This window comes from Lampris incognitus, chromosome 9, assembly GCF_029633865.1.
Source record: "Lampris incognitus isolate fLamInc1 chromosome 9, fLamInc1.hap2, whole genome shotgun sequence".
Classification (NCBI taxonomy): Eukaryota; Metazoa; Chordata; class Actinopteri; order Lampriformes; family Lampridae; genus Lampris; species Lampris incognitus.
In genome coordinates, this window is record NC_079219.1 from 27,862,893 (window position 1) to 27,883,888 (window position 20,996).

The window sequence follows — 20,996 nt, forward strand, 5'->3', positions numbered from 1 at the left end:
ATTCTGAAATCCCAACAAAAAAAGCATTCTAAATTACACTGGGCCTCGCTCCACTGAAGCCCATTAAAGAATAAGAAAAAAAATATTTGCGCAAAAGAAAACGTACCTATTGCTTAGGGGAAATGTTGGTTTTCAAATATATTATGAATTCAAAAGATTTCCTTTTGTTAACCTTTTTTTTCCTCCCTCAGACTGATTTCTAACCTCAGTGACGTCTACCTGACCGAATCACGCTTGGTTAATGTGGTGTTTGAATTTTGGTTGTTTTTCAATTTGTTAGTACAAGTAACATTTTTAGAGAAAATGTCACCAGAAATGGGCAGATGAGCATTCGTTTTGATATTATATCAATACATTTTTCAAAATTGTAAGTGATGGAAATACTCTTAAATTAGCAGTATTTTTAGTTAGCAGTTAAGATAGTTTCCATTGCTAAAACCATGTTTAATCATTTGTCGATTAGGAGTAAGTGGGATGGTCGAAAAAAGCTGGATTTATCTAAACAAAGGCTATTGAAATGATAACGTTGAATGTAATTGAAATTTCACACAGAATTGACCTCCACCCTAGGATATAATATATTCAAACTGAAATCAAACAGTTGGGTGTGGAGCAATTTGATTTTTTTAAGAAATAACATTATTTTGAGCAATCTACCAGACTTCAACAGCGTGGGAACAACAAACAGGAACCTAACAGAACCCAGATTTCCCTCATAATGCTGCTTATGATATGAACTGCAAAGCATGGAAATGAAACACGATGCAAATAGCCACTGAACTGCATCGTTAATAAAAGTGTAGTTTTGTTTTGTTGTAATTGACATTTATTGGCAAGTCACCAAGACCCTAAACAGGAGCTCCCAGTATGCATCCTAATATATATATATGTGTGTGTGTATGCATGCATATATATATATATATATATATATATATAACTTTATTAAAAGAAACACTCAAGGGAAAGTGCTCAACAAATGAGCAAAATAATCCAGTGAGTCAAGTAATTTCTTTATGAGACAGCACAAGCCTGTTTCATGCCACAAGCAATCATCAGCTGTGAAACAGGCTTGTGTTGTCTCATAAAGAATTTACTTGACTCACTGGATTTTATATATATATATATATCAACACAGATACAGGGAAAAAAAGATTTTAATGCATAGCAGGTATGCTATGCATTAATGCATTGGTATTCTGCTCCTCATTAGTCAAGCACTCAACACCATTGACGGTTTCGGAAAAAAACGCTATCTATATATATATGTGTGTGTGTGTGTGTGTGCGTGCGTGCGCAGCTAAAATCAAAACAAGAGTATCAACAGCATGATTTATTGTAAAGACAATGAATTTTATCAGGCAATGGCACAACATGACAGGTTGGCAAAACATGATATAAGCTATTAAAAAATTGTTTTTAATCTCTGTACAGTGAAATTGCATATTAAGACATTATTAATGAAAACATGAAGTGTGTTATAAAATTATTCAGAAGACAACAAAAACATTTCCAATGAAAAGGCTGTATCCACATCTTCACAATATAGTCCTAAACTCATCAAAGATGAAACTGGGCACATGGGCTTCGGCCACCTAAAGAAATGCAACAAAAAAAAGGAAGCAAGAAATAAAATACAATCCATAACTATCACAGATTATATTAAACTGTATAAAGTTGTATACTAATCAAAATATTCTCCACAAAATGTAATCTATACTACTACTACTACTTTCGGCTGCTCCCGTTAGGGGTCGCCACAGCGGATCATCCGGATGTCTTATTTATGATCCGCATATTTGATTTGGCAAAGATTTTACGCCGGATGCCCTTCCTGACGCAACCCTCCCCATTTGGCACTAAGGATGCACTGGCTTGTGCATCCTCAGTGGCTGGGTACAAAATGTAATCTATAGCTGTGTCTAATTCAAGAAGTCATGCAGTATGCAATCCCCATCATCATTATTATTGTAAAATGTCAACAAAATGCGACAGGAAATTACAGGAATAAGGGTGTAGTTCTTTCATCATGCAGTGCTTGCATGAATGTTGTCCTACCTTGCGTGACAGTTTAGTGTACTTCACATAATCTTCCAGAAACATCAAAGCTCCGACCACATCGGAAGGCATGTCAGGTATCTTCTGACTGTAGTGGAATTAAACATTACTTTATTGAGCCAAAACTGAATTCCATTTCAGGTTTTCTTTTCTTCCTTTTTTTTCTTTTTTTTTTTTGTTAGATCAAGCAGATTTCACACAAAGCTAACATTCATCTGCTGGCACTAAAATTATGTTTGAACCACTAGTGTAAGAAAAAAAAGTTTTGGTAATGCTCCCACAGTACTACGTATGTCCGTTTCCTTACCTAGTGCATTGCTCCATAAGAGAGCGGACGAATTGGCCAATGAGAGCCAAGAACTGCTCAGTGTATCTGGAGTGGAACTGCTTGAGCAGAGTGAGCAGGCCAAGTACGAGGGGGGGCCAGTCGACTGGGTCTGCAGCTTTCCTGCACGTCATACCTGCAGAAAGATAGGTACCCCCACCAAGTGCCATAAGAATGCTGATCAGGACTCCCATTATCCCCTACTGCACACCACTGACCAGGACTCTCACAAACACATCCCTGTGACATTTCATGAATAGTCCCTTACTAACACCATCATTTTCATTTGATGTAACTTCTAACCTCACTTGGTAGGTAGCTGAAGCTTTTGTGACCCAAAAGTGTAAGCAAACTGGTTTTATCATTAAAATGCGACTGGTTTTCTTTCACAGCATAGCTCACAGCTTCATTTGCTTCATCATCCTACTATTGGCATATTGTCTCATGCTGAGAATCATAGTCTTCGGTCAATTCTCAAAAAACAACAAGAAAGAAAAACACTTGTGCCATTCCTAGGCTATGGAAATGCAACTGAACCCCAGGACCAAAACATCTAGCCATTACAAACAAATTTAAGGACCTATAATTGGTGTCAAAAATGAGCTGATCTTGACATTAACAGCATATTAACTTTGACTGGAGTACACTGAGAAGCGGTGCCTCTTTGGACCAAATACTTGCACCTCCTAGTGGCTGTTTCCCTGTTGTGGTACTTCACCCCTCAGAACAGTTGACCCCTGCATTCTACCAAAATATGAGAGCAAAAACATTTACCTTGGTTTTTACTGTACTGTAGTTTAGGCAGCTGGGCGATAATAAACAGGAAGTTTATGACTGGGAAGAAGGGGAGGCGCTTCGTGGTAATGTAGATCTGTGATGTACACAGACAGAAACAATCACTGGTTGGACTCTACTATTATCTATAGCCAACATAACAGAAAATATAAGCCAACCATAAACTCTTAAAGAGATCACTCAGAGTGTTGACAACATGAGCACTTTCTGGACAGCGACAACAAGAAATATTGGGCCTCATTCATCAATTGTTGGTACGTACATGTTTGTTCTTACACACCCATGGAATTTTTCTAGCTCTCAAGAATGTCTGACAGTCAGAAACAAAACCTGATGGTTATTTGTAATTCCTTCTCCCTAACATCTATTGTCTGCCTCTTGTGGCGAGCAATCACCCAGGCCTGCAAAGACATCAATATTAGCCAACTGGTGTCTAAATTCTGAGACAAACTTCAGGGCTAAAATATTCCACGGGTGTGTAAGAACAAATTTGTACATGCGAATGAATGATTGATGAATGAGGCCCGTTGTCTCTAAGCGAGCATCTTTGTGTACCTTCTCTTGGAACAGGTTAGTCCTAGACTAAATCTTTATTTCAAATGAAGAATGTGATTAGGATGAGCTAAACTGAATTCATTGTCGTACAAACAAGCAGCATAACTTCAGACCTTGTTAAGTGGGTTGTGAATGCCTGCAGCCTCCAGGTAGGCAGTGATCTCATAGAGCAGAGTGTTTTCCTCTTTGGGGTAAGGCAGAGACGGGTCCTGGTAGTGGGCCTCAATGTCTGCCAGCAGAGACCTAACAAAATGAACACCAGAATAAATCAAGAGAGGTGATATTGTGAATCACAGCATCAGGACAAAAGTCAGATTCAGAGCAATAATTAAATTTACTGTTCCGCATGATTTTTTATCACTTGGGGGAAAAGTCCTCCTTATGCTTGTCCTGCAATTCCATTCAAAGTACTTTTGTTCAAAGTGAGTGCCAAAGTATGTAAAGAATACAAAGGATAATGAGCAACAGTTTGAGGCAATGACAGTTTAAAGGACAATATAGATAGCAGTACCTTTTTGATCCTTTTGTTTCTTACTTCCCACCATGACATCAGCATTGCTGCAGGTATTGTTCCTATCATGACTTAAAGCGATAAGATGAGGCTGTGTATTTATATGCCCCTTAAATTGGCTGTGTTTAAGGCTGTATAGTTTTATGATTACACTTAATTTACACAACTTAATTAGGGACATATTCTACCGAGTTGTATAAATTTATATTATGTTTCTTATTGTATATAATAGGCACAAACAGGCATACCTATGTAATAAGTATGCCTGTGAGAAATCCATTAAGTGAAATTTGTTATATGAATAAACTTTCTTGGCTACTAAAAACAGATTCTTATTGTGATTTGTTTTGCCACCAAAATTTTAACGTACATCATTTTGATGGGGGGTGTTCAAATATGTTATAGTCAAAGTATTACTATACCTTCTTTCCCCATATTATTGATAATCATGTTTCAACCCGGTATTCATACAGAACTGTATTCTTAGTGAAGTTGAATACACCATTTGAACCCTACAATTCCCTCCCCTACATTAGAGAAGACTAACTTGTTGAGGTTCTCCAGAGCGGCAGCCAAATGTTTGGAGTCGAACTTGCAGGAATAGTTCAGCTCGTGTGCAATCTGCTGTCGGAGAATCTGCATCTGACCAACCTACAAAGGATGCGTGGATTTAAAAGCCATTTTTGCTGTGGGACTATAGCCTCAAATACACTCTGAAAATAAATAAATCTGGAGAAACAATAAACAAATAAATGCAGACAGCATGATTTACACACATCCATCACATGTCTTTTCCTAGATACAAATACCTATCAGTTTGTATTTGAAGAAAATAGTTCCACAAATACATTTCCAAATTCACATTACTACTACTACGACTACTACTCTACTACTTTCGGCTGCTCCCATTAGGGGTCGCCACAGCGGATCATCCGTTTCCACTTCTTCCCCTGCATCTTCCTTTGTCACACCAGCCACCTGCATGTTCTCCCTCACCACGTCCATAAACCTCCTCTTTGGCCTTCCTCTTTTCCTCTTCCCTGGCAGCTCCATATTCAGCATCCTTCTCTCAATATACCCAGCATCTCTCCTCCACACATGTCCAAGGCATCTCAATCTTGCCTCTCTTGCTTTGTCTCCAAGCTGTCCAACCTGAGCTGTCCCTCTAATATACTCACTCCTAATCCTGTCCTTCTTCGTCACTCCCAACGAAAATCTTGGCATCTTCAACTCTGCCACCTCCAGCTCTGCCTCCTGTCTTTTCGTCAGTGCCACTGTCTCCAAACTATATAACACAGCTGGTCTAACAACCATCTTGTAAACCTCCCCTTTAACTCTTGCTGGTACCCTTCTGTCACAAATCACTCCTGACACTCTTCTCCACCCATTCCACCCTGCCTGCACTCTCCTCTTCACCTCTCTTCTGTACTCCCCGTTACTTTGGACAGTTGACCCCAAGTATTTATTCTCATATGCCTTTGTCACCTCTACTCCTTGCATCGTCACCATTCCACTGTCCTTCCTCTCATTCACCCATAGGTATTCCATTTTACTCCTACTGACTTTCATTCCTCTTCTCTCCAGTGCATACCTCCACCTCTCCAGGCTCTCCTTAACATGCACCCTACTCTCGCTACAGATCACAAGTCATCCACAAACATCATAGTCCACGGAGACTCCTGCCTGATCTCGTCCGTCAACCTGTCTATCACCACTGCAAACAAGAAAGGGCTCAGAGCCGATCCTTGATGTAATCCCACCTCCACCTTGAACCCATCTGTCATTCCAACCACACACCTCACCATTGTCACACTTCCCTCATACATATCCTGCACCACTCCTACATACTTCTCTGCAACTCCCCACTTCCTCATACAATACCACACCTCCTCTCTCGGCACCCTGTCATATGCTTTCTCTAAATACACAGAGACACAATGTAACTCCTTCTGACCTTCTCTATACTTCTCAATCAATACTCTCAAAGCAAACATCGCAACTGTGGTGCTCTTTCATGGCATGAAACCATACTGCTGCTCGCTAATCGTCACCTCTCCTCTTAACCTAGCTTCTATTACTCTTTCCCATATCTTCATGCTGTGGCTGATCAACTTTTTTCCTCTGTAGTTGCTACAGTTCTGCACATTAACCTTGTTCTTGAAAATCGGTACCAGTATGCTTCTTCTCCACACCTCATGCATCCTCTCACTTTCCAAGATTGTGTTAAACAATCTAGTTAAAAAAACATTTCTAAATTCACATTATGTTATACAAATAATGTCTTTATGTTGCATCTCAGGTTTTGAACCTGCATTTGTAAATAAATCATGTGGATTGGCTTGCAATTGTTCACGGATTTTTGAGACAAATGTAGCAGTAAGCTCAAGTTCTCCGATCAATGATACACTTTTCCCCAATAAAACTGTTTACTTGTCAACTATATTTTTCATGTATAAAAAAGCTTAACATGGTAACATTCAGTAGTACCTTCATGATCGCTTCCAAATATGGCCCCCAGACCTTCTGTGTTTTGGCCACAGCATTGGTGTAAACTTTGCTGGCATTAGCTAATGCAGAAAAACAATGAAAAATTAAGTCACATTTTAAGAGTGATGAAATCCTGACCCTTCCTAGTATTTTCAAAGCTTTTACATACCCACAATGCCTTGGACTGGGTTGACAGCACCCATCATGGCCTTGAAGACATCCACGACAGTTTTGTCTCTCAGGATTGTCTTCTGAAGCATCGTCAGGAAGTTCTGAAGAGGGAAATTGTTTGAGGTACAAATATGTTCAGCAAAATTTAAAGTAAAAACTTGCAAATAACAGCACCGGTTTTGTGCCAATTCTCCTGTGACACAAACACATGCAGTTTGAGCATACTGTAGAATCACAATCACAGGTAGTCAGAGCAGAAATTGTTACAAAACACAGCCTATAAAATAAAACATAATCATCTAGTTTGTGTGACATCCTTCATAACAGGTGGGATCCAGATAGAAGTGAAGACCCGATTGCAGGTTTTGAAAACACACACACTTGCTGGTTGTCCATCGTGCCCGATGATGACCATCTCCTTCTATTTGTGGGTCCTTTGAGGACTCAGATAGCAGAAGATACCTGCGCAGAGATGGTTTTTAAAGTGGCATGGGGGGTGCGCTTCTCCCAACGCCACATGACTTGATTGTAGAGGAGATGGTTCCAATGGCAAGGGGGATCCCTAGACGACCGGCACCTCCACACAACTGCAGTGGGCTGCCGGAAATCCAGTTTTTCGGAAACCGCCTCGAAGCGTGCCGCCACAGCTTGCTTTTCTGTTGGGGTAAGCTCCCTTAGCCTTATGTCTTCCCAGACTCACCCACAAGGCAGCGGGGCAGTGGTTGATAGGTGCCAGGGCATGTCCACCAGGGTGGGCCTGCACACCATATCTCTGGGGCCCACTGCTGCTCCGAGATCCCCTGCCAAGTTAGCCTGGGGCCACAAGACCCCAGTTACCACGTGTGGCCACGGGGAGGCCTGGCAGGAGTCTTGGTGAAGGAGAGGCTATGTACTGGCAAGGGAAGGCTTACACGCTAGCATGCTTCCCTATTCGCCACAAAGGCTAGCCAGCGGCAGCAAGCTAAGGGCAGGAAGGACACAAGCGGGTTGGAAGAACACATGCACCTTCCCTCCAACTACACACTGTTGCACTAGACGCATCACAACACTCTGTGTGTATGTACACACACACACACACACACACACACACACACACACACACACACACACACACACACACACACACACACACACACACACACACACACATAAATATGCTGGTAGTCCATTGAGTCCGACGATAACGTCCCTCCTCGTTAACGGTGTGTTATTTGATGACTGTAGAGTCCAATTCTTGATCCACAAGTTTTATTACATGTTGGGCATATGAAGTCTGAGTTAGTGGGGGCATGCGTGGTTGTGTGTCTCCTTAGTCTTCTTTGTTGTTTTTTCACATTCCTCTCCATTTCCAGCTGTTCTATACCTCTATAGCAGATCTCCCGCCAGTGGACGTCGGAGTTTGCTGAAGGCTAAAGAGGCTTGTTTGATTCTATTATGAGTTTTATGATCAATTTTGCAGCCCTCAGAAAGGATGCTGCCCAGGTATTTGAAAGATGAAGCAACTGAGAGTGGTTGGTGTTCTATAATGAAGATAGGCATGGTGGGTGGGTGGGTGGATCTCCATTGGCATAATACCTCAGTCTTGGTGATGTTGACTGATAGACCCAGTCTGCTGTAGACATTCACAACTGTGGCAAGGATGGTTTGCAGGTCTTCTGGTGTGTGAGTTACAAGAATGAATGAATGAATGAATGCAGACAACTTGATGGTTGCCTGGAACCTTAAGATGTTGAAGAGGTTTCCATCTAGCCTAAAGTCTATTGTGATCCCACTACCGTCTTCCAGATCTTTATGGAAAAAGTTTTGTGACACATAGGAGGTAAATGTTGAAGAGTACCGGTGCCAGCACAGACCCCTGCCTTACTTCAGTGCATAAATCAAAGGGCGCCGATTCCCGTCCTCCTATGGCCACCCATGCCACCATCCCATCATGGAACTGTGATAGACTGTTCACAAATTTGCTTGGACAGCCAAACGTTCTCAGGATTTTCCAAAGTAGCTCTCGATTCACAGTGTCAAGGTCTGGGTTGGGGGGATGAATTGGCAGCTCCTCCAGGCTGGATTGGTGGGTTGGTGAGTACTGGTTGAGTAGGGCTTCAAAAAGTTCAGCCCACCTTGCCAGGATCCGCTTTTGGTCTTTCAGGGTTGTCAGTCCGTCTGCTGATTTTAAGGGTGTGATAGAACGGTTCCTACTGCCATATATAGTCTTTATAGAATTGTAGAAGTTGTGCATATCATTTCTGACAGCATATGATTAAATCTTGTGAGCTTTTTTTCATCCACCATATATTTTGCAGAGTGCACAAAGTTGTTTGCACCTCCTTACGTGCTGTTTGCCAATGCTGCCAAAAGATGGCGGATGCAGGGCAGTTGAGATTAGCCCTGTGTGCCCTACGCGTTTCCAGCAGGGCTGTGATGGTGTCAGAGTTATCGTCAAACCAGTCCTGAAGTTTTCTGGCTCTGTAGCCTATAGAGTCGATTGCAGCTTGATGTAGCAATGAGGTTAGGGAGGTCCATTTCTGATCCATGGAATTGTCCGAACTCAGAATGGCCTCAAACTCTAGTGCCATCATGCCTACAGACCGATGGAACTCATTCCGTGCTGGGGCTGACTTCAATTTAGCACAGTTCAGTTGCTTTTTTATGGGTTTCTTGAGACACTGTGAGGGGCACACTCTGATGTGGGGCTTGGTCATGATCAGGCGGTGATCCGTCCAGCATTCTGCACCTCTCATGGCCCGGGTCAGCACGTCTTGTTATGATAAAATCAATCAGGTGCCAGTGTTTAGATCATGGGTGCATCCAAGATGTTTTGTATTTGGTCTTCTGCTGAAAAGTGTGGTCGTAATGGTAACGTCATGCTCTGCACAGAGTATAAGCAGCCCCAGACCATTTGCATTAACCTGACAAACCCCATACCTAGCCAGTACTTCACTCCATATACCATTGTTCTTTCCTACCCTAGCATTAAAGTCTCCCAGAAAAAGGATCTTGTCCTTTTTTGGGATAAAATGAAGGGCCTCATCTAGTTGCTGGTAGAAGCTGTCCTTCACACCATTGTCATTGTGTTGCAGCATATGCACTTAACAGAGTGGCATAGCGTGCCTTTGCTAGGGGATACAGAGGGTCATTAGCCTCTCACTTAGTCTGGTGGCTGTTTCAGTGAGGCTGGGTAGAATGTTGTTCTTGATTACCAGTCCAACACCATGCTGATGTTATCCGCCAAGGGGACAGCCTCTCCAGAAAAAGGTGTACCCTCCTCCTTCCTCTCTCAGAGAGCCTTCACCCAGGAGCCTGGTCCACATTGTCATGTCTCAGTTCCTCAGCAATCAGCGCGGTCCTTTGATGTGGTCTGTTGCCATCATTATCAAGGCAAGCCCTAACATTCCATGTTACCAATTTGAATTGGATCATTTTCTTTTTTTTCCCTCAGGACAGAATTCCCGGTAGGCACCGTAACTTACCCAGGAGGTTGGTTGAGTGTACAATTTTTAGGCCACCTTTTCTCAGCCCCTCCCCAATTAGGATGAGCAGTGTGGTCCCTAAATAGGGCTGCTCAGTCACATGGGGATCTGCTCACAGCAGCTGCCACTCAATCCCAGCTGCTAGCGACGCTATACCCCATGCCGCTGATGTGCAGGGCTCTGACTAGGAGCTCCCAGGCCAATTCTACCCTGCTCCAGTCACCAGACACCCCAATGCCACCAGACTTCAACCGGATAAAAGGGCGGATATTGTACAACATGGTAAGAGGTGGAGACCTACCTACACAAGGTTTTTAGCGTGCCACAGGGGGTGCGCAGTCCCCAGTAGCACCGTCTTTGCCATGACAGGTTGTTCCTGGTGGCAAGGGCTTATACCCAGGACAACCAGTAACCCATCGTGACTGTCGAAGAACTGCCTAATGTGTGCCACCAAACACGTTGCTTTTCTCGGGGTGTGCTCCCCTGACATTTGTTTCAAAAGACTTCCCATAAGACAACGGAGCAGTGGTTAACCATGAACAGCCTCTGGGGACCAGTGCAGCTCTTAAGACTGCCTGAGGCCACAAGGTGCCCGGTTACTGTGTCTTGCCACGAGGAGGCTATGTACTGGCGGGTGGAGGCTTACACACTGGGCTGCTTCCTTGTTCACCACAAGGGCTAGCCAACTGCAGCAAGCTGTAAGCGAGAGGTTAGAAAAGCAGGCAATAAGCAAGCACGCATCTTTCCTCCAACTACTGCACCACTGTACTAGACGCATCACATCACCCTGTGCGAAACACACACACCTGATTGCAGGGTTTGAACACACACACGCACGCACACACACACGCACGCACGCATGCATGCACACACACATGCACAAGTCCTCCTTACAGTCGATTAAATGTGTAAAATTATAATTCAGAAACTCATTTGCATGTTTGTTTGTACTAAGCTTATTTACCTGCAGCTCTTTGACAATCATGAAGCAGAGTAGACGGTCCAGTCCGTTGAGGCCGAAGGTACCAAGTGTGTCCTGAATCTCAGCGAAGAGCCTGTTATTGGTTACTTCCTGGTGGCTCCTCAGGTCATACCAGGTGTTCATCTGATCGATGTAGGACGTCACCCTGGATGTTTCATATGGAGCATTTTTTTCCCCAAGAGGGCAATAAGCACTACAAGATTTACTGAATTATATTATCTACTACATTAATAATAGGATGGGCTCGACGATCAATGTCTTGTGTTATATGTTCAGTCCGTTTAGTTGAGAGCTCCCTCTTCTTGGCAAAAGTCACAGTAAATGATGAAATTAAATTCCAAACACAAATAAAACACTACTACTACTACTTTTGGCCACTCCCGTTAGGGGTCCCCACAGCAGATCATCCATTTCCATCTCTTCCTGTCCTCTGCATCTTCCTTTGTCACACCAGCTACCTGCATGTTCTCCCTCTCCACATCCATAAACCTCCTCTTTGGCCTTCCTCTTTTCCTCTTCCCTGGCACCTCAATCTTCAGTATTCTCTCAATATATCCAGCATCTCTCTCCACACATGTCCAAGGCATCTCAATCTTGCCTCTCTTGCTTTGTCTCCAAACCGTCCAACCTGAGCTGTCCCTCTAATATACTCATTCCTAATCCTGTCCTTCTTCGTCACTCCCAACAAAAATCTTAGCATCTTCAACTCTGCCACCTCCAGTGCCACCCCCTCTTTTTGTCAGTGCCACCATCTCCAAACCATATAACATAGCTGGTCTCACTACCATCTTGTAAACCTTCCCTTTAACTCTTGCTGGTACCCTTCTGTCGCAAATCACTCCTGATACTCTTTCCACCCACTCCACCCTGCCTTCACTGTCTTCCTCCCCTCTCTTCCGCACTCCCCGTTACTTTGAACAGTTGACCCCAAGTATTTAAACTCATCCACCTTCATCACCTCTACTCCTTGCATCCTCACCATTCCGCTGTCCTTCCTCTCACTCACACATATGTATTCCGTCTTGTTACTACTGACATTCATTCCTCTTCTCCACAACACATACCTCCACCCCTCCAGGCTCTCCTTAACCTGCTCCCTACTGTTGCTACAGATCACAATGTCATCCGCGAACATTGTAGTCCATAAAGACTCCTGCCTGATCTCACCCATCAACCTGTCCATCACCATTGCAAACAAGAAAGGGTTCAGAACCGATCTTTGATGTAATCCCTCCACCTTGAACCCATCCATCATTCCTAGTCCTCACATGACCACTGTCACTGTACTGTACATATCATTGTCCTTGTACATACCTGCACCACTCTTATTTAGTTCTCTGCCACTCCAGACTTCCTCATACAATACCACACCTCCTCTCTCGGCACCCTGTGATATGCTTTCTTTAATCCCACAAAGACACAATGTAACTCCCTCTGGCCTTCTCTATATTTGTCCATCAACATTCTCAAAGCAAATATTGCATCTGTAGTGCTATTTCATGGCATGAAAGTACACTGCCACTTGCTAATCATCACCTTTCCAATTAACCTAGTTTCCACTACTCTTTCCCATAATTTCATGCTGTGGCTGATCAACTTTATACCTCTGTAGTTACTACAGCTCTGCACATCACCCTTATTCTTGAAAATCGATACCAGAATACTTTTTCCCCACAGGCATCCATCCTCTCACTTTCTAAGATTATGATAAACAATCTAGTTAAAAACTCCACTGCAATCTCTCCTAAACATCCACCTAAACCAGGGATGGCTAACCATGTGCCATACCGTGTATGCAGGTTTTCATTCCAACCCAACTCCACACCAGGTGATTTCACTGATACATTCTTCCTCTTTGTTTGAAGGGTTGCTAATCAGTGAAATCACCTGGTGTGGAGCCGCGTTGGAATGAAAACCTGCATACACATGGCTCTCCATGGCACATGGTTAGCCACCGCTGACCTAAACACATATAAAATGCTGAATAAATTGAATAAATTACTGGAAAGATCTGAGACTTAATTCTCAAGCTTCTTCCATTTCTAGAGGTAGTTGCCTTTTTATGTGGTTATTATGAGACTCCTTATAATGTGGGCTAAGTACTAACACTCACTTATTTATCATGGAACCAGTAAGACTGGATGATGTATTTTGTTTCTAATATTTTTTGGCCATAAAGGACAACTATGGCTGTATGACTGAATAATTCTGATTTTGTAATGAAATTTAATTTTACAGTTGTGCTGGATGAATGTGCTGGTATTCATATGTTGATATGTGCTTGTAGATTTGTCTATATAATCGTTAGTGTGATAGACTAGGTAATGGAGTTGCATGTAAATGAATGTTTTTAGTTTCTGGTGATTACTCTGTGTGTACCTGTCCAGGGACCGCAGATGGAAAATAGCTAATTGCTAAATCTGGCATAAATCATCTTTTTTCATTTTGAGATTAATGTTTTTGTGTATGGTCCTTGTTTGATAAATTAATAATGATAATAATGAAAAACTATCAATGTGTACTAAAACAGTGGTGCAAAGGAGGGACATACTTGGGATCAGTGATTCGGAGAATCTCTCTGCAGAGACGGCCGATGAAGGTGGCAGACTCAGCTACAGAGGGAAATTTGGGTATCGGAATGTGAGTGGACTGATAAACACTCTGCCAGTCCTGGATCTGTCAATAAAGAAAATCAACACATTAGCAAATCCATTAAAGAGGCCATATCATATTTATTCCAGCTCTATATTTTATTCTGGAGCTCCATTAGAGTAGCTTCACATGATTCAGTTAAAAAAAATCCTTATTTATCTTATACCAGCCCTTTAAGCAGCCCCTCAGTTCATCCTCTGTCTGAAACAAGCAGTTTTAGCTTGTTTTAGCTGTCTCTTTACACCTCACCTAGGTCATCCATCAGGATGCCCCATAACTGCTTCCACATGGCATTTTCAACTATCCCGCTGTTTTATGATCGTTTTTAGCTCCTGTATTCGCCACCCCAGTGTCCTTTAATAGGCTGTCCACATAGGTGATTCTTCTGCTACAGGGTTAAGGGGTTAAGTATAGGAGTAGTACCTTCCCTAGATGGCCTTTCGTGGCGTCCTAGACTGATCTCGATACACCCCATCATAATCCATTCCATCCATTATCCGAACCACTTATCCTGCTCTCAGGGTCGCGGGGATGCTGGAGCCTATCCCAGCAGTCATTGGGCGGCAGGCGGAGTGACACCCTGGACAGGCCGCCAGGCCATCACACAGGGCCAACATATACACACACACACACACACACACACACACACACACACACACACACCTCATACCTAGGGGCAATTTAGTATGGCCGATTCACTTGACCTACATGTCTTTGGACTATGGTAGTAAACCGGAGCACCCGGAGGAAACCCACGCAGACACGGGGAGAACATGCAAACTCCACACAGAGGACGATCCAGGACAACTCTCCAAGGTCGGACTACCCCAGGGCTCGAACCCAGAACCTTCTTGCTGTGAGGTGACCACGCTAACCACTGCACCACCGTGCCGCCACCCCAGTATCATGTGAATTGAAAAATATAGCCTTTCCATGATGAATGACCATCCGTGCATGGTCAAGAGCCACACCCTCCTCCCGGTAATCCTGTTAACGTTGCCGGGAGACAACAGAGCAGAACATGGCGGATCTAGAGGCGTAAGCCTCGATAAGAAATCCTGCTGTTCCTATGGGTAGCAGTAGTCCTAGGTGCATTCATCGATAGACTGATGTTATGGATCGGGGGACATCGTGGCTTTGCAGATGATCAATGCATCTTCACAATGGAAAGGCACAAAATCTCCAGTTCGCAGAGAACCATAGAACTGCATGTGGTGTAGCGCTCCGTGCTTTAAACAAACATGCGCAACCGAAACCCTATTATGCAGACACACTGTCTCTTTAAGGTCCTCCTTCCTGAAAGCCCACTGTTTTCTTCTGATTGGCCAACTTCCAGAAGCTTGCCTAGGGGGTAGCTCTTAGTCCGTGCGATCGTCACCTCATCCTCTTGCCGGTGTTGAGGTCAGCCCAAACTTGCCACTAGGCAGGGATTATGAAAATGTGTTGAAAATTATAAAAATGTGTGATGTAGACTTTAGCTGTTTTAATGAAAACAACTTAAGTCATACCAATATATAAAGCTGGAGAAAAACATGTACTCTCAAACTACAGACCTGTTTCCATGCTTCCACAGTTCTCCACAATACTGGAAAAAATATTTTATACAAGACTAGATGATATCACAAAACATAATGTACTATATGAACAACAATATGGTTTTAGAGCTAACAGGACAACTTCATTTGCACTGATAGAATTTGTAGAAGAAATTACAAAGGCAATAGAAAACAAAGAATATGCAGTGAGTGGGGTACTTCTGGACTTAAAAAAAGCATTTAACACTCTAGATCATGAATTATTGATAATAAAAAAATACAAAGATATGGTAACAGAGGGATAGCATTATTCTGCTTATCCAATTACCTACAGAATACATACCAATATGTCGGAATTAAAAAACTTCAAATCACAATTACTGAATGTTAGGTGTGGAGTGCCCAAGGGCTCAGTGTTAAGACCATTGTTGTTCATATTGTACATCCACGTCTTGCCATGCTTAACACATTAGGAAATCACTTTGAATTCGACAATTTTAAGTCTGACCTTGGTCCTGAGGAAGCTGTTGCACTCCTGCTCCACATTGTAGTTGATGATGCGTGACACCTCCTCCTGCCAGATTTTAAGGCCGTAGATGCTGACGTAGTCTTGGATGTATTCAAATGACCTGTAGAAGCCATCCATGGTGGCAGCCATCTCCCTTAACTTGGGCATCAGCTCACTAGTCTGCAAGTAAGGAAGAGTCTATCTTCATGACCTTCTTTTTCATTACAGTATGTCAAAGAAGCCTTGGTTCAACACTTGCCATTTTGTTCGGTAATAAAGAGCTGATAGTGTCTCAGACATGTGGACTTTCTTTGTCATGGGGACAGGAATGATAACGCACACACTACAATGTCAAATAAGTGTTAAGAAAGCCAACCTCTACAAGATACAGAACCATATCAGGGTTTCTGTTAGTCACAGGTATTATAGTCAATCATACATCTTTTGAGATTTGACATCTGACCTTAGCCTTGGGGTTAAAGATGAGTCCTCTGTGCAGAGCATATGCAACGCGCTTCACCAGCTCCTTCCTGATGCCATCCTCCAGGAGCTGTTTAGGATCCACCTTAATAATCCCAGTTTAAGTCACTTACAAATATAAATGACCTCATGAACCAAACTCTAGATGGATGCATTTGCAGAAAAGGTGCTTGGATGCCAGAGGGCAGGGTTGTGTGAAATAGCAAAAGAGTAATTAAGCAATCTAGAAGGTGTTCGGGTGAAATTCATTTAATGCTGTGTCTCCATAGTGAAATTTTGCTATCATAGGATTTGAAAATCTATGCTCCATATTTACCTTAATGATGCCAACAAGGGTGGTCTTCATCATCAGGATTCCCTCAGTGAAGATGGAGATGGCATGGGTGAGTTTAGCAACCTGTATAAATGTGAAACAGAAATAGGATGTATATGCCCAGGTAGATGAGGCACCAGAAATAGTCTAGGAGAAGACTAAAACTAATTTACGTATCTGTGTACCCATCTAACTTAATATCTCAACAGTGTATACATAGCTGAATTTAAATAGCTTCCTCTTTCATACAAATTTGGATGCAAAATCTTAAGAAAATGGTTAACAATGAAAAAAGAATAACTCGTTTACTTTTGTAGCACGGTTTTGACTGTACATATGAACTGAAGGGTAACTTTCTCCCTCCATACATATCAAAAGGATTCAAGGAATTTCTATTGTATCGTTATGTGTGACTTTGTTTTTGTTTTGTTTTTTTAACCTAAAGAGTGGCTTCACCTCATAGCGAGCCCCTAACTGTGAATAGTCCTTCAACTTGTCTTTGTCCAGCCGTGTGGGAACCTCCATGATGTCATGGATCTGTAGCTTGATGATCTTAGCCAGAGAGGTGAACATGCTCTCTGGGATGATCTGCAGCACCTAAAATGGAGAGGATGAATTTCATGAACTCAGCAAAATAGTCAACCTATGTTTGAGGGATTTTAAGAAGAAAACCAGATCAGTGTTCCCCCTTTTATCTTTTTTTTTTTTAATATAAAAAGTGGTTTGTATTTAAGTGAGAGATGAAAAGTCAGCAGCCTGAAATCCTTCAACATAAATATAAGGTGGTTTACTTGGCAGATAAACCTGTCTGATAATAGCATCTTACTTGAGATGCTGGATAAACACCCTTTTACACTATACTAGCTAAAACAACTTCAAGGATGCTTGTAGAGGCATTCTAGCCATTGCTGTGCAATCATTATAAACCAGTTTGAAGTGCAGGGCCCTTTTAGCTGTGCATTTTAATGGTGTTCTTGGTTTAAGCCATTTGAAGAAGAAAACAGCACTGTAAAGATAGGTCCAAGGTGGACACACAATATAAACATACCTTTCTGACATAGGCCACCAGCTCTCCAGAGTAAAACTGGGAAACACTTAGCAAGTCGGGGCTGTTGGCCTGGTTGATACGCAGCAAAGGAAGGTCCAATGCAGATGCCAACTGGTCACATTAAACAAAGAGTGTCATTTTTATTCTTTTCCAACAACCCCCCAAAAAGATTGAAATATACTGTATAAGTGTGTATGTGTATGTCTGTCTTTATGCATATATGTACTTCTGTGTATCCTATAACGGTTCTTACCTTCAGAAACGTAGCTCTTAGTTTGGTGACCATAGAGGGGTTGACTCTGATGCTCTCCTGCATAATTGACGTGAAACTACATATTGGGGGGGGAAAGTACAGAATTCAATTTTAATAAGCTCCCAAAAGAAAAGAAAAAAACTACACCTGAGGAAAAACTTCCTAAAGGTGGCTTAACCAATAAATTTCATTGTGATTGCCTGCAGAGACAAAGTAAGAAAAAAAAGTTGAGTTAAAACAAAATGAAATATGCCTTGCATATTGATATTCTTGTCAGCTAAGAAAATGAAAAGCTGACGCGGCAGACTGTCTAGCAACTGTCTTTGGCTGACCACGCCATTGATATAGCAGCTAGTATCTGAATGCTAATGAGAAATCTCTTGATTTTTTTATACTTTTTTATTAGATCCTCACAGAGGAGATAGACATGAAATGGGGAGAGAGAGAGAGAGACAGACAGAGAGAGGTAAGACATGCAACAAAGGTCACCTGCTGGATTCGAACGGCGACGGTTGCGACCATGTGGCCATGTGGTGTGCACTCTAACAATTCAGCTGCAGAGGCACCATAATAAGTCTCTTAAGAGGAAATAGCAACGCTACTGTCCTATAGTTAAGTGGGACTAGAGTCAATGGCATCATATTTTAAATCAATCAATCACTCTCTTGTTTAATATAAATGACTTATGGATGATCTCCAGTTTGCAATCTTTGATATAGAAGATGTGTGAATGAAATTGGCAATATATTTATATCAAATGATTATTTAATTAATGTGATAATGGTTTAACTTGATTATTTGATATGTAGACAGAGGAATTTATTTGGCAACTGATGGAATTGTTCATTATTAAGTGAGGATTAATTCACTCTCTATGACCAGTCTGGAGAGAGACCTTAATATTTACGGGCCAATACCTGTCAATGATCTGCCATGCGTAGGACAGGTCTCCTACTATCTGCATGGTAATGAGGACTTCCTCCTTGATGTTGATGGTGCGTATCATCTGGTGGAGGAACTTCCTGGTATCAGCCAAGAACTGACACACCTGTAGATTTGACTCTAGCTGGTGGAACTCCTGGACCTGGACACAGAAAATAATACATGAAAAATAAAGATTCATTGAGTATTTGCATGTTATTTTCTCTTTAATATAATGGTGTATTACTAAGGTTTTAAAAATAAAAATAAGAAGTCACTTGAAGCTTTCATTTTAAAGTGACTTGAACTACTTGATATTGTACCAAACAGCATTTCTCAGCTATTCCAAAATTACTGTGAAGCACGGCTACTCATGGTTTATCATTTAAATATTTCACAAATGCACAGATAGTGCATAACTATATATTCTGATGCTGTTAGGGTGGACAAGTCTAATTCTGTTTAGTAAGGACAATTTGACACTACTGGGCCATTGACGAGCAAGTTTGTAAAATTTCCATTCATTGTGTATTTGTATTTTGTTTTTTTTGTTTGTTTTGTTTTGTTTTTTGATTGAATATCATTTCTACTTTATGAATCAGTTTAATGTGAAAGAGACAGAGGAAAATAAGGGAACAAAGTTCAACAACATCTGGAGCCAGATGCTACTTAGTTCTCTGAGCTGTCAAGCCATCCTTTCTGTGTATACAAATGTGCCTTGTAAGCACTTCATTTTCCATTGTCTCTTTTAACAGTAAATTGTTTCATGTAAATTCTGCTCATACTCATATGTTTGCAATAAACTAAACCAACCAGTGCTACTGAAAATGTGTTTCAAAATCATTATATTTGATTGATCGTAATAGACGGCGCTGCCAGATACTAATGTGAAATGATCCAGCCATGCTGAAACATCCTTTCGTAGCTCACCTCAACGAGAGCCTGGATGAGTTGTACTGTCTTCCTGCCGGCAGCTGTTGAATCCTCGTAGTTGAGAGACTCAATCTGCTTCGAGATTTCCCTGAACCAGGACTGTAAATTCTCTGTTGGGAATAGTGCATTATGAGCAATGGTTAGGAGTGGAGTAATATGAGTATCGCTTCGGTATCGGCCTGTTTTTTCTTCAATGTGTTTAATACTCCGATTCAAGAACCATTTCTGGGCAATGGCTCTATACTAGGGCATTTTATTCTTGGTATTAATAATATTCACTTATTTATGATTGATATTTCCTTTTTCCCCCCTTTTTTTTCTCCCAATTGTACTTGGCCAATTACCCCCCTCTTCAGAGTCGTCCCGGTCTCTGCTCCACCCCCTCTGCCAATCCGGGGAGGGCTGCAGACTACCACATGCCTCCTCCGATACATGTGGAGTCACCAGCCACTTCACCTGACAATGAGGAGTTCCGCCAGGGGGACGTAGCACATGGGAGGATCACGCTACCCCCCCCCCCAGTTCCCCCTCCCCCCTGAACAAGCACCCCAACTGATCAGAGCAGGTGCTAGTGCAGCAACAGGACACACACCCACATCTAGCTTACCACCCACACACATGGCCAATTGTGTCTGTGGGGACACTCGACCAAGGTGGAGGTAACACGGGGATCTGAACAGGCGATCCCCGTGTTGGTAAGTGACGGAATAGACCGCTACGCTACCCGGATGCCCCTATTTCCTTTTTTCTTTTGCAGTCATGGATGTGCTTGCTCACTCTTAAAGGGTGAATACAAGGAGAATATTATGAGAAAATTAACTAAAATGCTACAGTGATGGCACTTTCTTTATAATTCAAAAGCTATTTTTGTCAAGAATCATTTAAGGCTATTTCACCACATCTAGAGATGGCTGTATTGAATGCTTTAGAAATAAGAGCTGTTTTACATGCTGGCAGCAATTTTGACAAAGTAATGTGGAAATATATCCATTGTAATGTACCACCTCC

At 42.1% G+C, this 20,996-nt stretch overlaps 1 protein-coding gene across 1 annotated transcript in view; it reads right to left on the minus strand.

Moving 5' to 3' along the window:
* Positions 1-1,329: 1,329 nt before the first annotated feature.
* The window catches only part of washc5 (WASH complex subunit 5), a 35,922-nt gene continuing 16,255 nt past the window's right edge, over positions 1,330-20,996 (minus strand). The window contains exons 12-29 of the mRNA XM_056286084.1: positions 19,986-20,098; positions 19,052-19,218; positions 18,135-18,210; positions 17,882-17,992; positions 17,290-17,430; positions 16,837-16,917; positions 16,504-16,605; positions 16,041-16,220; positions 13,897-14,021; positions 11,328-11,490; positions 6,898-7,000; positions 6,729-6,808; positions 4,789-4,892; positions 3,844-3,973; positions 3,155-3,251; positions 2,363-2,516; positions 2,056-2,143; positions 1,330-1,592 (exon numbers count right to left, since the gene is read on the minus strand). Coding sequence (XP_056142059.1) covers positions 1,536-1,592; positions 2,056-2,143; positions 2,363-2,516; positions 3,155-3,251; positions 3,844-3,973; positions 4,789-4,892; positions 6,729-6,808; positions 6,898-7,000; positions 11,328-11,490; positions 13,897-14,021; positions 16,041-16,220; positions 16,504-16,605; positions 16,837-16,917; positions 17,290-17,430; positions 17,882-17,992; positions 18,135-18,210; positions 19,052-19,218; positions 19,986-20,098 — 2,072 coding nt within the window. The 3' untranslated portion in view covers positions 1,330-1,535. The remainder of the gene's footprint in view (positions 1,593-2,055; positions 2,144-2,362; positions 2,517-3,154; positions 3,252-3,843; positions 3,974-4,788; positions 4,893-6,728; positions 6,809-6,897; positions 7,001-11,327; positions 11,491-13,896; positions 14,022-16,040; positions 16,221-16,503; positions 16,606-16,836; positions 16,918-17,289; positions 17,431-17,881; positions 17,993-18,134; positions 18,211-19,051; positions 19,219-19,985; positions 20,099-20,996) is intronic.